This window comes from Planococcus citri, chromosome 2 (genome assembly GCF_950023065.1).
Source record: "Planococcus citri chromosome 2, ihPlaCitr1.1, whole genome shotgun sequence".
Classification (NCBI taxonomy): Eukaryota; Metazoa; Arthropoda; class Insecta; order Hemiptera; family Pseudococcidae; genus Planococcus; species Planococcus citri.
The window spans coordinates 75712089-75728138 of NC_088678.1; the positions used below are offsets into that span (position 1 = coordinate 75712089).

At 36.0% G+C, this 16050-nt stretch overlaps 1 protein-coding gene across 2 annotated transcripts in view; it reads left to right on the forward strand.

Annotated features, from left to right (window-relative positions):
* Positions 1-16050, forward strand: part of LOC135837762 (G-protein coupled receptor dmsr-1-like) — a 182645-nt gene that overhangs the window by 159150 nt on the left and 7445 nt on the right. For both annotated transcript variants that reach the window (XM_065353144.1, XM_065353145.1), the window contains exon 3: positions 7504-8272. In XM_065353144.1, the coding sequence (XP_065209216.1) occupies positions 7566-8272 (707 nt within the window). In that variant the 5' untranslated portion in view covers positions 7504-7565. The remainder of the gene's footprint in view (positions 1-7503; positions 8273-16050) is intronic.

A 16050-nucleotide genomic window follows, 5' to 3' on the forward strand; every position in this document is an offset into this window, starting at 1 on the left:
TCACCAAAAACCGAAAAATTAACTTCGACAGCTGAAACTTTGGTTCTGAGGTTTGGATGACATATGCTCTTTCAGATAGCTTAATTTCAGCTCGATCGAAGCTGTCCAGTAGTAAAGATTGCTTCGTCAGGATATAACGCAACCCCTTTCAAATTTTCTTACGAAAGGTTTCTTCTCATGCTCTCGTCATCGGACCAAACATTAAAAATGCCACAGGTTATTTTTCTCGAACCTTTATCAAAAATGAACCCACGGTTACTCGATCCTACTCAAAATTATTATAAAGAAACTCCATCGTGGAAAAAATATCACTTACTAAATGTAGCATTATACGAGTAACTTGACACATGTCGCAATTGCGAATTCACTAACTAGTCGCGAAAGAGCCCCCCTGCCCCTGCCCCTGCCCCTCCAAAAAAAATAACTTCACGCTGAAAATATTACATGTTAAAGGCGGCCTGCAACTGGGCTATCGAGTTGAAAATGATTTTAAAACTTTGTCGAATGGCATATGTCAACATGTCGACATCTGGCGTCGAAAATTACACGCTGGTGAATTGTTAGCTGCGGCTAAACTGTCATCAGGTACAGAGAGCGTGTGCTAAAAACTTATGTAGTGAAGCGATCGCTCGGTCTGTCGACCAGTGTAAATAATAACACGCTCGTATAACAAAACGCTTTTTAATAATTTACGACGAGTTTTAAGTGAATTAAAAATTATATACAAATCGTAATATTACGTTAATGAAAAACGTACCCTAGAGTAAGCGAATTCGTCTTCGTAGTAAAACTTTACGAGAGTTATTTTGGCTAGCAACTTTATTCTCGAACGTGTCCCAATTAAGTGTAAAAATATTAATTATCTGCGTTTTTTTTTCATCATTTTTTTTCAAGGTATTAAAAAAATCCATAACTCGCGAGTATCCTGATGAGAATTTCATTAAAAGGCTTTATTATGTAGTCGTCAAACTTACGACGATAAAAAAATATGGCGTTATCCATGGCTCGCTCTTGTATCGTATACTTGTATATCGTCGTCTCCGTGTTCTTTATTACCAACACGTATAGACACACTCGCACGTTAGTCCAAAAACAACGCACCAAATCAATTACCCTGGTCTCGCTCGTTCGCTTTAACGGTTCATTTGAGAAAGAATGTATCGCGAATTTGTCAACAGTGTAAACATCGATCAACCAAGCCCAAAAATGGCACACGAGACAAAGAAACGTGAAAGGTAAAACGAGCAGAAAAGCTTATAAAAAATGAACCCCGAAATCGCAAACGAGTAATGACCGATTGTCTACAGAAGCTCGTCATTTTAATTTTCTTGTCGACCATAAAATGACTATTATAATTGAAAATTTCCGTCTCCGGCAAGGTGTCCTTTGCGCGCACCACGATCCTCGTTCTCGTTCAAATCGAACTTTTCGACAGATTAAGATTAATGACCATCGAAAAGGTCGATAAGACGGACCGAGAGGGTGGGTTTTGCACCTAAAAAAAAAAAATTATAAAAATAAAAAAAAGAACCAACTCGCTGGAAAGATAAAAAGAGCTTTGGGCTATTTCACGAGCTAACTCGACGCTTTGAATATTAAAACGAAAGTTATAATGTACATTATAAAAAAAAATTAGATTAATTTTCTCACTTTCGCTCTTCATTAAAACCGATTGATAGGAGTATTTTTGGATGGTATTTTCCGCCTTTTTTTTTTTTTCATCGAGAGTTTTTAGTCGTTTATAGTTTTCATAATTTTTTTTTTTCAAGCTTTTTAAATGGAGCAGATTGAAACGAGTCGTTTGCGAACGATGCTTTGTGTTTTTTTTTGCGGATCCGCAAACCAAATTTTGTTTTGAAAAGTTTTTTTTTTTAAAAAGAAACAAGTTACATTACTCTTTAGGAACTCTTGGCCCCAAAATGATTTGTTCTTGAGTGAAAAATGATGAGAAATACTATCTCAGGTTTAATTAACGCAACAGTTCAACACATTCCATTTTAGGTTCAAATGCAGGTAGTTCTGCCACATTGCGTTTTTTCAAGTTCCATCCGCACCTCCACCCTCTTGTTCAGGTAATTGGTCCATAGTTGGAGTCTTGCTGTATGCTGTAAGAGGTACGCGCTTTGATTTTTTTTATGGAAGGGGTGTAGTTGAAGCAAGTTTTAAGCAAGTGACCCCAGCAAACATAAGATACCTACTAAGATCTCTCACAAAACTTTGCACTCCCTACCCCCACACACGCCTCTCTGAAAAAAGCCATTCACACCATCACTACAAGTCCCACGTTCACATGTCTCTGACAGATTAATACATTTCCACATAGATACATTTTTTTTTTAAAAATAATTAAAATATAAAACATACAATATTAAACTAGGACGGAAAGGAGCCCGCATGAAACCTGATCAGGTTCACAGCAGAGATGGTCAGGAGCAGGGGTCCCACTCGGTGGCTACAGACTAGTGGTGGCTTGCCTCCAGGTAGAAGGGGAAAGTTTGCTGGTACTGCTATGAAGGACACCATTGCACAATATTACCTAGAAAAGAGTATCAGCTGAAACACTTCGACAATTCGACATGTTTATTAGTTTCAAGCATGGTATAGATATAGGTACAACGTAAAATAGTACTATAGCACAACAATATAGTATAGCACAAAGTGGATTTACAGGCTTGGTTACACAAGGCACTCTATCACATATGCTGTCAGTATTTTATCCAGGTTGCTGGAAAATACTATAGCTGAAGATTGGATGGTTGAAAAGTGTAATTTGATATTTATCTGAAACTTGAAAACTGAAACTCGTGTACTAATCCAAATTGAAGCAGGACAATCCAAAACGAATGTAATATGGCACCAAAACATACAAAAAGGGGGAAATTGCTCTTTAAATGTTATGAAAACAATGATCACATTCATGATGCAGAATAAGAGGCCATCAAGATACATGGGAGGTGTTGGAAACACCAGAATTCCCAACCAGAAGCTATTGTTTTGACCTATCAGAGAGAACTCCTCAATGATTGTTGTCACCTTTATCAAGCAGGCGAAATTCAGACCTCCACCATCTCATCATGTTCTAGGAATTCATCATGAACTTTTCTGAATGTTTTTACCTTATTTTTTTGTGTATGTCAAAGGGCATGCACATTAGGGTGGTTCAAAGAACTGATAAAGTGAGATTGGTAATGATCAGGGTATGGAGAGGTAGATGAGAAAGACTATCTGGTGGGTTTATAATAATACTTTCTACCTGCTAATTTTCTGAGAAATATCCCTAAGGAGATATTTTCCTGCACCATGCTAGCTCAATAGGTGCTTGTACGGATCAATACGAATACCCTTTATACACATAAAATTTCTTATTAACGTGTAGAAATAAAACACGAGACAATTGCTTTGTACATTATATTATAATACATAAGACAATTGTGGACTTGTAATAATCATGGGGTTCGAAGTCACGATTATTGTATAAATAGATATAAAATATCTAAAGCTAGACTATACTAGTAGAAAAGCGGTTTGGATAGATATAACTCGAAAAGTAGGTTAATACTTGGTCTAGATAGGTATATCAATTAAAAGGGGATGATTCATTTTACCTTTTAATTAGATAGGGCGAACGCAACCCGGACAGGATCTAGGATACATCTCCTGCCTCAACACTGTACACGTTCCCTGCTCGTCGGGGTGCTACTAATACTAAGCACGTCGCAGGGTATTGGATTTAGATACACTTTCAATTGGATCGCCATCCCTTAGATCCGGAACGAAAAGGGATGCTTCCAGAGCACCATTGATTAATTGACATAACGTAATCAATGTTCACATTAAAAAGAAACATATTAACCTCGCGATGGGTTATATCAAAAAGCGGGCGGATTAGATCCTTAAGGGATTAATCGGCGTTAATTACTGAGGGTAGGAACCGAACATCGAATTAGCACTTGCAATTACCGAAATGAAGCACAGAACCATCCTTAAGGGGGCTCATACTTAATGAGAGATTTTACGTTATTTTACATTTTTGTGCAATGCACTGACAACCAAAAAGAACAAACACTAAGTACCGAAGTGGTGAACTTATTTGACTGCGGACAAGAACACCACAAAATTAGAACATTTTACCAAAAATTAAGAACGTTGAGATGGTCTGTGCAAGAGATTATATAGTTGAAAGTTCAAGGAGATTTATCCAAGCTTGGAGCGACCTACGCTAGGAGATATTCGTACACGTTACCTTGGGCTCCAGAAATGTAGGAGAAGTACGTTAAACTTCTTCGAAAGAGGGGTAATGATATAACCTCCGACGAGAGGTTATTGTACTTCCTCTCTACGGAGTTAAGGCATATCTGCTCCTTACAGAACAATAGAACAAATTTTATGTTTTAATTTTTTGAGCTTACCCCCTAGAAGTATTCCATTTGGTCAGAAAACACTTGACAAAAAATTTCAGTGCACTTGAGAGTTAAATGTTGAAAAGATATGAGCGTGTAAAGCAAAAACATCCCACATTTGCGTGCTGAGGAATGGAGCGTTGTGTCCCCTCGTTGGATCAAAGCAGATTACAACAGGTTATCACCTCTACAATGTATGTATGATAAGTAAGTCCAGTCCTTAGCAGACTTTTTAAGATGTTATTAATGATGAGTAAATGGCAATTTTTCAATTCAGAAGATCACTGAAGGTGAAAATACATAAGAAAGATTTGAAAAGTAAAGAAAAAAGTACAAGTATGAATTTGAGGTTGTATTATTCTATTCTACTTGGAAACCAAATGGAAAAAATTTATGGGACAAATTTACGTTGAAATATGAATATTTTATAAGATTCAGCACTTATGGTTGATGTTTTATCAACTATCATCAATTTAAGAGCTGTTACTTAGTAAAAATGGAATTTTTTGATTTCTAAATTCCATAATTTGGGTTCAAATGAATTCTCCAGCTGAAAAATCATAATCAATACTTTGGAATAGTTGTTTTAAAAACCCCAAGAAAAATTGGTATCACTTAATAAGTTGTAGTGGGGATGCCATTCTCAGTACAGTTGAGTAGAATCAACCCCGTCGAGCTTTGTTGCGTTTCCCGCGGCACCATTGTGGGAAGTATTGTGCTTGTGCATGCTCATAGCTCTCAACATTCAACGCTTGTGCTCAACCTCTAAATATTATCATTTTTCAACAAAATTTTTATGGTGTCATTTTTTTATCAAAAGGAACAAAATTAGGGGGTAAGACCTTAAGATTTCAAAAAAAAAAATGTTACATGAACCACTCTAATGTAATGCACATGATTGTACACCTCAGGAAACCTGTAAGGGGCTTGCATTCTTACTTTTTTGATTCTCAAGTTAGGCACTTCGGCAATATTCTCCCTTTTCCTCAAACCAGCTCGTCAATAGTGACCAACACCAAATTTATCTCTATTTTTATGAACATATGAGGCAGCTGACAGTGAGGTATAGTTGCACCATTTTGTGAACAAACTTGAAGCAAGTTAAACCAAGTTTAAGTGATGTATCAATACCTTTTTTCAGTTAGCTAAAAAATAGCCAATAATTTTTATTCGCATTTAAACCGAGTTTAGCGTTAAACTGAGTTTAAACCATGGTGGTGGAACTGGCCCTGAATGCAACTTTCTCAGAGGGATTATTTTGTATCTTTTAAATTCACCCACTGTAGAATCTCTTCTTTCTATGTGCACAATATTTCTAAGTAATTGCTCATTTTTGCAGTGTAACTATTGGCTTGAGGTGCATATCAGCTACCCCTCCCCAGACAATGATTCCATACCTCAGTAGCTTAGCCTGCAGATACTTATTCAGAGTGCATATTCCAGATCAATTTTGAGTCAAAAACAATACCCAGATATTTTATTGAGACACTCTGTTCGAGAGGTTTACACCTGCAGTTTATCTCACACAACACGTTCTCATGCAGGAAACATCAGTTTTCAAGATTTGGCACATCCCTTAGTCCACCTTGGAAGGGTTCGTTGAGTTCTGATTGAACATTGGTTAGCTTAGTACATCTTCTGTGATGCACTTTTACTGCACCCATGATGCAAATTTTCCATTTCAGGGCATCCCAGAGTCTTATCAGTGATGCACAAGATGATTTTTTTATGGACACACACAGTATTGCCTTTAAGGTGACAACATACATACGGAAAGGGACAATTCGACCAAAAAAAAAAAAAAAAAAAGTTCTCTGAAATTGTTGTAGGAACTCTGTAAAGGGTTCCTACAACAATTTTAGAGAACTTTTTTTTTTTTTTTTTTGGTCATAAGGACCCTTTCCGTATGCGCCCTCACATATGGTCTGTCTCAACCACAAGTCCTTACTTGGGTCTGAAAACTCCCAAAAAAATTCCCAGTTTGAAACTTCCATAAATTCGAAAATAAAACTGAAAATTTTCTAATGAACACAACTGAAGGTGAGTATAATATCAGTTGGCAAAATTGTCGATTCATCTTTTATTTGCATTTCATCTTAAAAACTCGTAATTTTATTTGGCAAAATTGGTATTATTTTTTCTCATACCAGTCGGCAAATTTTCAGTCAACATCCCCCTCCCTTTCTACTCCCATGTCAAAAAATATTTTTTTTTTCTTGTCAGATCGACTTACTTACTTTCGAAAAAGTGAATAAAAATTAAAAAAAAAAATTGTACAACTCGCATTTAAGTATCTGAACCTCAGAGGAAGGGGGGTAAAATTTTAAGAGCCCCATTCGGTTCATCCACCAGTGGCCTTCAATCGACCCAGTCCGCGCTTTCCTCTCTCCCTCCACCTTGGAAAAAATACACAAAACAATGAACCCTAATGCACATACCCATAGCCAACTTACATAAAATAAAAACTGAAGGAAAAAGCGCAAAACAAACGCGAGCCAAATGTAATATGCAAATCGCTCATTTCCATTAAATGCAGCAATCACGACGACTTCGCAAGATTTCAGCACCAGCAGCGTAAAGCCAATTTAAAACTTTTTAAATAAATGAATGTAAATTGCGGCAGCAAAACGTTTAAAAACAACGTCACCGCGTCCGCGTTTTCCTTGTAAATAAGCCAACTGCTGTCGCACTTGCCCCCATCCTCATCTTGGATGGAATGGCGAGCGAGGACGACGACGACGACGATGACCGAACAAAATGAACAAATTGAATTACTATACGTCGTGTCCATCTCATCCCTCTAACGTAAGCATCGCACAGAAGAGTCAAAACGGTTAAAAATGACATCTGCTTAATTGATAGTATTCCAAATGGCCGCACAAATTGATCGGATTTCAACGAACCGTTATACTTTTGTATCCGTATACCAACGTTTGGCTCGTACGTTACCCTTCCCCCTGCCCCCCATCACCCACATTTCCATGCTTTTGTTGGCTTCAACGTATACCTAATGTACATATCTTGTTAATTGAGTCCTACAATTACACATACGCGGTAGAATAATTCTAACTTGTTTTTTTCTCTTTTGTTTCTTTGTTTCTAGACCAAGCGGAAAAATGATTCTGTGTTGAAGTTTTCTCTCTTTTTTTTAAACCGGTCGACGAAATGAGCAACGATTCGAGTCCGCCATTTTGCGGCTCCGAGTTAGTAACATTTCAGAAAGTTTATGCTCATAATATACACGGATACGCGAGCTTACTAATATGTGTGATGGGATCGATGGCCAATCTAATGAATATAGTCGTATTAACCCGAAAAGATATGATATCGCCGACCAACGTCGTTCTGACCGGATTAGCCATCGCTGATTTGGCCGTCTTACTCGAGTATATACCTTATACACTTCACACATACCTCAGACCACCGTCTCACTCGGTCAAAGACAGATATACTTATGGATGGGCGATGTTGGTACTTTGGCATTCCAATTTCTCGCAAGTATTCCACACAATCTCGATATGGCTGACAGTAGTGCTGGCTGTGTGGAGGTACATAGCTGTGGCGTATCCGCAAAAGAACCGAGACTGGTGTAATATGGACACAACGTATGTGGCCGTGATCGCCGGATACATATTGTGCCCGCTGCTGTGCGTGCCTGTTTTCTTGTCCTTCAATGTGATGCCAGTTGTCGAGCTGCTCGATGATAATGGGTTCCAAACCAAGAATCATACCATTGGCACTAATACTACCGTTTATGTGGTTACCATGAGTGAAATAGTCAAGACAAATTTTATCAAGGATTTGAATTTCCTGATTTATAGCGTGCTGTTCAAATTGACGCCTTCGGTGGCGCTGACTGTGTTGAGCCTCAGGTGAGCATCGTTTGATTTTTATTTCATACCTATATTAAAATTCAAGTACGTGACGAAGTGATGTACCGGGGGGGGAGGGGTGAAATTTTCTCAACTTTTTTCGTCAGATTTTCCCCAACTGTTTACCTCTAGACCCCCCCCCCGTTCAATTACAAAGTTGGTATCTACTGAAATCTTAAGTAAAAAATTCTCAATTTTTTCGTGTTATTTTTCGTAATTTTTTTTTTAGCTTTTCGGCCTTTGAAAATCAAATTTGAAAAGTGAAAATTTTCAAATTTGCGAGGCACGAAAAAATCATTCTTAATACCCTTATAAGAAGTTTCAATGCCAAAAATGTTGTACTTTTTTGAATGAAATTTCGCGTCTTTTTTCGTTATTTTGCACTTTTTGCACCAGTTTCAACCCTGTAGACATTGATTTGGTTATGTTTCTTAAATTTCTGAAGTTAATTTTTCATTCTTATCTTGAAAATGTTTAAAAAATTACACAGTAGAATTCAAATCTGCCCGAGTGAGGGGAGAGCAAAAGCTTTAAAAAAAATAGATAATTCGAAAAATAAAATAACTGATGCAAAAAGTTGATTTTCATGGTTTCAACGTTTAAAAATTTCAACAATATTTTTCAGGATAAATTATGATATGTATTTTTAAAAATAGGAATTGGAGCCTGAAGGAAGCGAGCTGACAAAACACTTTCGAAAATTACGAGTAATAATTTTTCAAAAGTAAAGCAAGATTATTTTTGATGTGAGAAGTCAATTTTTCAACTTTCCCACTTTGATCAGAGAAAAGTAAAGGAAAATAATCTAGCCCAAGCGAAGTTACAAATCTGATTTGATCTGAACATATTTTCAGAATAAATATATTCACAATAAATTGGATCAGATTAAATCTGATTGGATTTAATTGTAGTCTAGATTCTATCTGATCTTTTTGGTACCAAATCTGATTCATTTGGAACTAATTGGATATTGTTAGATATATTCTAATCTACTCGGATATTAGCGACTAAGTTACTTTCAATAACTGGCTGTGAATTAATGACCCAGTTTCAAAATCCAATCAGTGAAAATAGTTCAATTTTTTCACGCCCTGCAACTTTTGTTTCAAGCTTTTTGCTCCATGTTCAATTTTGGGGAAATATTTTTTGCACGATGAAAAAGGGCGTCATCACGACAAGCATTTTTTCGTTCATAAAAGATGAATGAACGACGAAAAATTATGAAGTTCCACGCCAGATGACGCCCGACAATAAAGTATTTATGAACGACTACGATTTAATAACGAGATAAGCAGTATTCACGACAAAATAATTTCATACACGACAGAACATTATCAGTTCAATTACGTTTATATTTTGTACAAATTTTAACAAATAATCAACTGAGGGTTTCTTTCAAAAAAATTTGAGTGAAATTGTGACTCAGTAGAAGAGAACCAAATTGACCTAAGCGAAGCGAGGGCAAAATCTTAGGGGAAAAATGAGAATTTTGAGGATAGATCGGCGATTTTGTCGGCAAATAAACGATAATTAAATTCATGATTGTAAAAAATTTGAATTTTTGAAAACTGAAACTAAAATATTGTTGGAATTTTTGTATTTTCCTAACTTTTTTGAATTTCTCACAATTTCCCAAGTTTTTCCTACTTTCGCGGAACCGGAGGGGGGCAAACTGTCTCTCCTTAGCCCCCTTTCGCTTCGTACCTGAGGTCAAAAAACAAGGGGGGGTCATCCATCAAATCAAAGTCCACAAAACATTACTTCTATAAAGAGCAATTTTTTACATACCTACTTCGTTTTTTTGGTATCATTTTAATATTTTGAAACGTTTATTTCTGTCGGTGAAATGCCTGTTTTTGATAGAAAAATTTTGTCGTGCATTACCTTATATAGCAGTGGAAAGTAATTAAATGTCGTGAATTTTTTAATTCGTCGTTTGATACATTATTTTGTCGTTGGAGTACCTTTTATGTCGGGGTAAGCTCTTTATTGTCGGGAATTTCCAATTTAGTCGTGGAAATGATTTTTCTGGCGTGAAAGTGCCTATGCTTGTCGTGCTGACGCCCTTTTTTGTCGTGGTATTAAATCACACCCTTCAATTTTTAGGTGAATTTTTCTCTCTCTATAACTTTTGTTTCAAGCTTTCTTCTCCATCTTCAATTTTTAGGTGATTCTCAAAAACTGGTTGCTAAATGCGAACCAATGAACCGGTTTCAAAATGTGATATTCAACAAAATTGTGTAATTTTTCTCTTCCTACAACTTTTGTTCCAAGCTGTTTCTCTATCTCCAATTTTTGGGTATTTTCGATAACTGGTTGCAAATTAATGAATCGGTTTCAAAATTCAATCAGTGAAAACAGTTCAATTTTTCTCGCTCTTTTCTCTTCCTACAACTTTTGTTCCAAGCTGTTTCTCTATCTCCAATTTTTGGGTATTTTGGGTAACTGGTTGCAAATTAATGAACCGGTTTCAAAATCCAATAAGTGAAAATAGTTCAATTTTTCTTGCTCTACAACTTTTGTTTCAGGCTTTCTTCTCCATCTTCAATTTTTAGGCGATTGTCAAAAACTGGTTGCTAAATGCGAACCAATGAACCGGTTTCAAAATGTTACTAAACAGAATTGTGTAATTTTTCACGCCTTACAACTTTTGTATCAAGCTTTTTTCTCGATCTCCAATTTGTATGTAATTTTCGATAACTGGTTGCAAATTAATGAACCGGTTTCAAAATCCAATAAGTGAAAATAGTTCAATTGTTCTTGCTCTACAAGTTCTGTTTCAAAGTTTTCTTCTCCATCTTCAATTTTTAGACAATTGTCAAAAACTGGTTGCTAAATGAGAACCAATAACCGGTTTCAAAATGTGATATTGGACAGAATTGAGTAATTTTTCACGTCCTACAACTTTTGCTTCAAGCTTTTTTCTCTATCTCTAATTTTTGGGTATTTTTTGATAACTGGTTGCAAATCAATGAACCGGTTTCAAAATCCAATTAGTGAAAATAGTTCAATTTTTCTTGCTGTACTACTTTTGTTTCAAGCTTTTTTCTCAATCTCCCCCCTCCCTCCACAATAAAAACCAGTTTGAATTTTTTGACCAAACCGGTTTCTCAATTTCTGGACACCCTGAGCAATGAGCATGGACCTGAAATTTCCAAAGTCGCTTTGGTGCGTACAAATTAACAAAAATCAAAATATGTATTTTCAAGTTTGAAATTTTTGAATTTTGGTCAAAATTGGGATTGATATAAGGAAGGTGGGAGGGAGGGGAGATTTTGGTTCACAAGAAGATATTGAAACCCACTTTTGAAAATTAGTATTGGTACGAAGAAGATGAGAGTCTCTCTTGACTTTCGACTTATGGTAAACCTACGTTTGTAATGAAAAGTGGAGCTTTCATTCTGAAAGTTCAGTCTCCAAGTTCAATCTGGTAGACCTTCTGGAGGAACTCGTATGCAAAAGTTTGAGTGAAATCGGAGTAGGTACCCCACTTCTTCCTACTGTTCTTTCTATTTGTAGTTTATGTGGATTGTGGAATGTACGCAATGGTGTTAATAAAATTGCATACTCAGTTTGCCGTAAATACGATGTATTTGTATTATCTGTTTACAAGGTTTTCAAGAATATAAACAGGGGGCTTAAATTCAGTCACAAGGTTCTTAAAACCTCAATGCTGATATTTTATGGCGAAAGTTCAACTTTTCATTACTCAGTACAAAAATCAAAAGGTACCATTCGCAGCTAAGAAATCTGAAAAGAATCATTTTGAAAACCATTTTTCAACCTCTCTTTGATAAATCAATTTTCAAAATAGAATTTAAATACCCAAAGGGAGTAACAAAGGTCCCTAATTTTGATAAAAATTTTAATTAATTTCAAAACTGAAGTTTCATTCCTTCGAAACAAAAAAAAAAAAAAAAATGCTCACACTCACGAATTCCCCTTGTTTTTTGCGTAAGTCATGCAGAAGGTACATGTGAAAATACAGCTACAGGCCGAGAAAATTGAAATTCACAATTCGACAATCGAAATTTCCAGTTTTAAAAATGAAACCGTGTAATTCGACAAAGTGGTCGAACAGGCTGCATTCAAATGTACGTAGCTGAGCACCTATAAACTCGCACTGGGAATACAAATTTTTGCCATAACAATATAGAACCAAGGTTTAGATCATTAAAAGGAAGAAAAAAAAAGGTTGAACATAACAAGCGAAATTATCCTAATGGGCTTTGACACGATGCAATATTCTGGAAACTCTGTTGATGGCATCGAATATGCCATAATTGTACACGAGTAGGAAACTGTAAGAGGTAAGATGTCTCGTTAAGACGGGAAAACATCAAGGAAAACTCTCAGGTGTAAAAATTCTTCCTACTTGTTTAGTTGACGCTTAATTTTGTTACTTTAGAAATACCTACGTAGGTAATGATTTTTTTGGATGGAATTGAAAAAAACACAGGTACGCGTGTAATTTCACGATTATTAGTTCTTTTTCGAGTAGGTAATTGTATTTCTCAATTCTCTCGAACCTTGTTCCAAATCATGAAAAAAAATCAATGAACTGATATTGAAGCGAAAAATCGCCAAGTACAGTGATCCTCTTTCTAATAAATTGACCTCAAACAAAAAACAAATCGATTTTATTTCACGAGATGTAATTTAAAATGATCCAAATGGGCCGATGTGATCACTTTTGTGAAAATCCATTTGTTGGATTTTTTTAAAATTCTCACAAGGACATTATAAATTTTAAAACAAAAATAGCCATGTTCTTGCGCTATGAAAAAGAAATTTACGAAGTATTCATTTCCCTTAAATCATCAAACTATACAAAACCCTCTCCCACGCACTCGATAAAAAAAACACATCGCATAAATTCAGATTTTATTCACGTCAGTTATTTCAACACACACGTTGAAATGCCAAGCTTAAAGAAAGCCCTCACCGTCTTCGTTTACTTTAGTTCACTTAACGTTGAAATTCACTTTCAAGTATCCAGTTACCTAGAATAGCACTCGAAAAAAATGTGAAAAATTTTACAGATACCTACCACTTCTCTAGTACACTAAATTTGACATCAAATTCTCAACGACCTTTGCACAGACAATACGTGACAGGCACAGTAAATTCTGTTAAATATTTTCAATACCTCGATACACTTCACGTACCCTGGCACATTTTTTTCTACTTTTTCAAAATCGTCATCCCGAATTCAACACATTTATACATAACAAAGCTTGGCAAATATTCCAAATACTCGCGAATGAAAAAAAAAAACGCCAAGAAATTTCTAAATTTTATTCGACTCGTAGAAACGACGACGACGTTAAAATAAAAAAAAAATACTAGAACCCTTGTCGAGAGAGAAAAAAAATACCAATAAAAAGTTATACCCTAAAAAAAAAACATTTGCACGTGGTCCTTGTACAATGTTAGAAGAGGTAAGAGAAAAGGGTAGGTACTTGTACTACATAATAGGATAGCACGAGTGACCCGAGCCGTTAACCCGATATTCATTTTGCATAAAACGGATATTAATTTTATCCAAACGCAATTGTGTATTTGGATAGCGTAGTTCCATTTTTTAATTTTAATGACCCCGGTTCACTGTTTCGAAATTATTTTTCAAAATGTCCAACACTGTTAACGTAAAATTAAAGCGAATTCGAGGAAGTTTTCGTTGCTGAGTACTTATAGTACAACGAAATGGAGGTTTATGTTTTTTTCACTACTTTTTGCAACTAGTCGCTTGTAAATTTGGTAGATTTTTACGAGGAAATATTTTTGCCAAAGTGTATACTTTTCTATCATATTTTCTGTGGCATATGCGTATAATATTCAGATGGAATAAATTATGAAAACGAATAATTTATTGAAAATTCGCAAAAAATCATAAACCGTGAGAAATAGAATTCAAACACGAATAGGTAAATGGAAAAATGTTGGTTTCAGACCCCCCTCGCCTCCCTGGCACGAAATAATCCCTGATCACCAATTTGGATTCCGAGAAAAACAACTTCACTGGAAAGAAGTGTGCTATGTACCACTTTTCTAGGCATTAAGCAGATCTTTGATACAATTTCAACGTGAATAATCAATATTGAATGAGTTGTTGACGTAAAAAGAACTTTGAAAAGTTATAAAAGTAGGTGAAGCAATAAAATTTTGCATGAAATGATTGATTTTGGTTAAAAATTATATAATTTTGGAATATATAGTAAGGTATATTTTCTTTTAGATTCAATTAGTCGATTTTGACATAAAATCATCATTATCAGCGCAAAGTAAATCAATGTTGGCAAAAAAACAATCAATTTTTGACTTCATAAATGATATAATATTTTTGGCATGAAATGATAGGCGTGAAATTATTCAATTCTTTGACAATAAAATGATCAATTTTAACGTCGGAATAATCAATTCTGAGTTGAACTGCCAATTGCACAAAGAAGACAAAAACGTTTTGGCTTAGCACAACATGGGTAAAAGGCACAATGTGATCCATAATCAGAAAACGTTATTATAAAGGCAATAATTATATATTTGATGACCTATTTTGGCTGGGCCATTCGGGCTGAAGGATGTGTCACAACGTGAATCTGACACCGAAAATGGATTCACCCTCTCAAAAAACCCCTCCAGCCGAAATTTGCAAAAAATTCTAGATCTGATTTTTTTGGAAAGGGGGGGGGGGGGGAAAGATGCATTTTCAAAAATTATCATGTTTGGCATAAATTGTCAATTCTGGCTCGAGATAGTCAACTTTTGGTATTAAATGACCAGCTTCCACAAAAGTTACTAGTTTAGTTCAATTTTGGCAGCACAAAAAAAAAACAAATTTTGGCTTCATGAATGTGTTGAAACGAAATTGCCCAGGGTGAAATGAACTGGATTTGATAAAATCAGATCAGATTGGAAAATTTTTTTGGATTCAATTCGATTAGACATGGGTGTTGATCGGATTAGATCTGTTCAGATCCTATCAGACCCAAACTTAATACAGGAAGCCAGATTAGATCTGATTGGACCATTTTGATCAGATCAGATACACCCATTCTCTGAATCCAGATCTACTCAGATCACAGTTTCAATCGAATTAGATCACTTCAGACCTTATCAGATCAAATAAACGAAACTTGATAGGATCGGACTGAAGCTGTTTGTTCTCATCAGATACAAATATTTTTTGAACCCAATCTCATGTAACCAGATCCAATCAGATCCGAGTTTCTATCAAACCAGATCGGTTCGGACCTTCTTCTTCTTCTTCTCGGTGCCGTTTCACCCCTACAGGGTATTGTGACTATGGTGCGCCAATTGACGTTTCTGTAACACCATACACCAGCTGTCCCAAACTGTCTCAGTTTAGGGCGGGGCGCTCCTGACACATGCTGTGAAGCCGTGTCCAATGGCCTTCCGGATGGAGTCTGTCCATCACATGGGAGAGCATCCACGCCCTCTTGTTCCCTCTACCTTGCCTTGAATGAATAGGGACTATCACATCTGCCCTTGTGACATGCTCTAAGTGTTTGAGGATTCAGCTGAGTACCACTGCAAACAACCTTTTCTGGGCACCGACTTCCCCCAGGACAGACATATTAGTCCTTTTCTCCATCAATTGGATCCGAAGCATTCTCCTCTAGCACCCTGTCTTGAGCGTATCAATTGAAGAGCTCTATTCCAAAGTGGGTCAAGTCATTTTTCCCCCCAAAAAATATTATAAAAATTTTTGATGCTGAAATTATGACTTGACCCACTTTTGAAGTAACATTAATCTC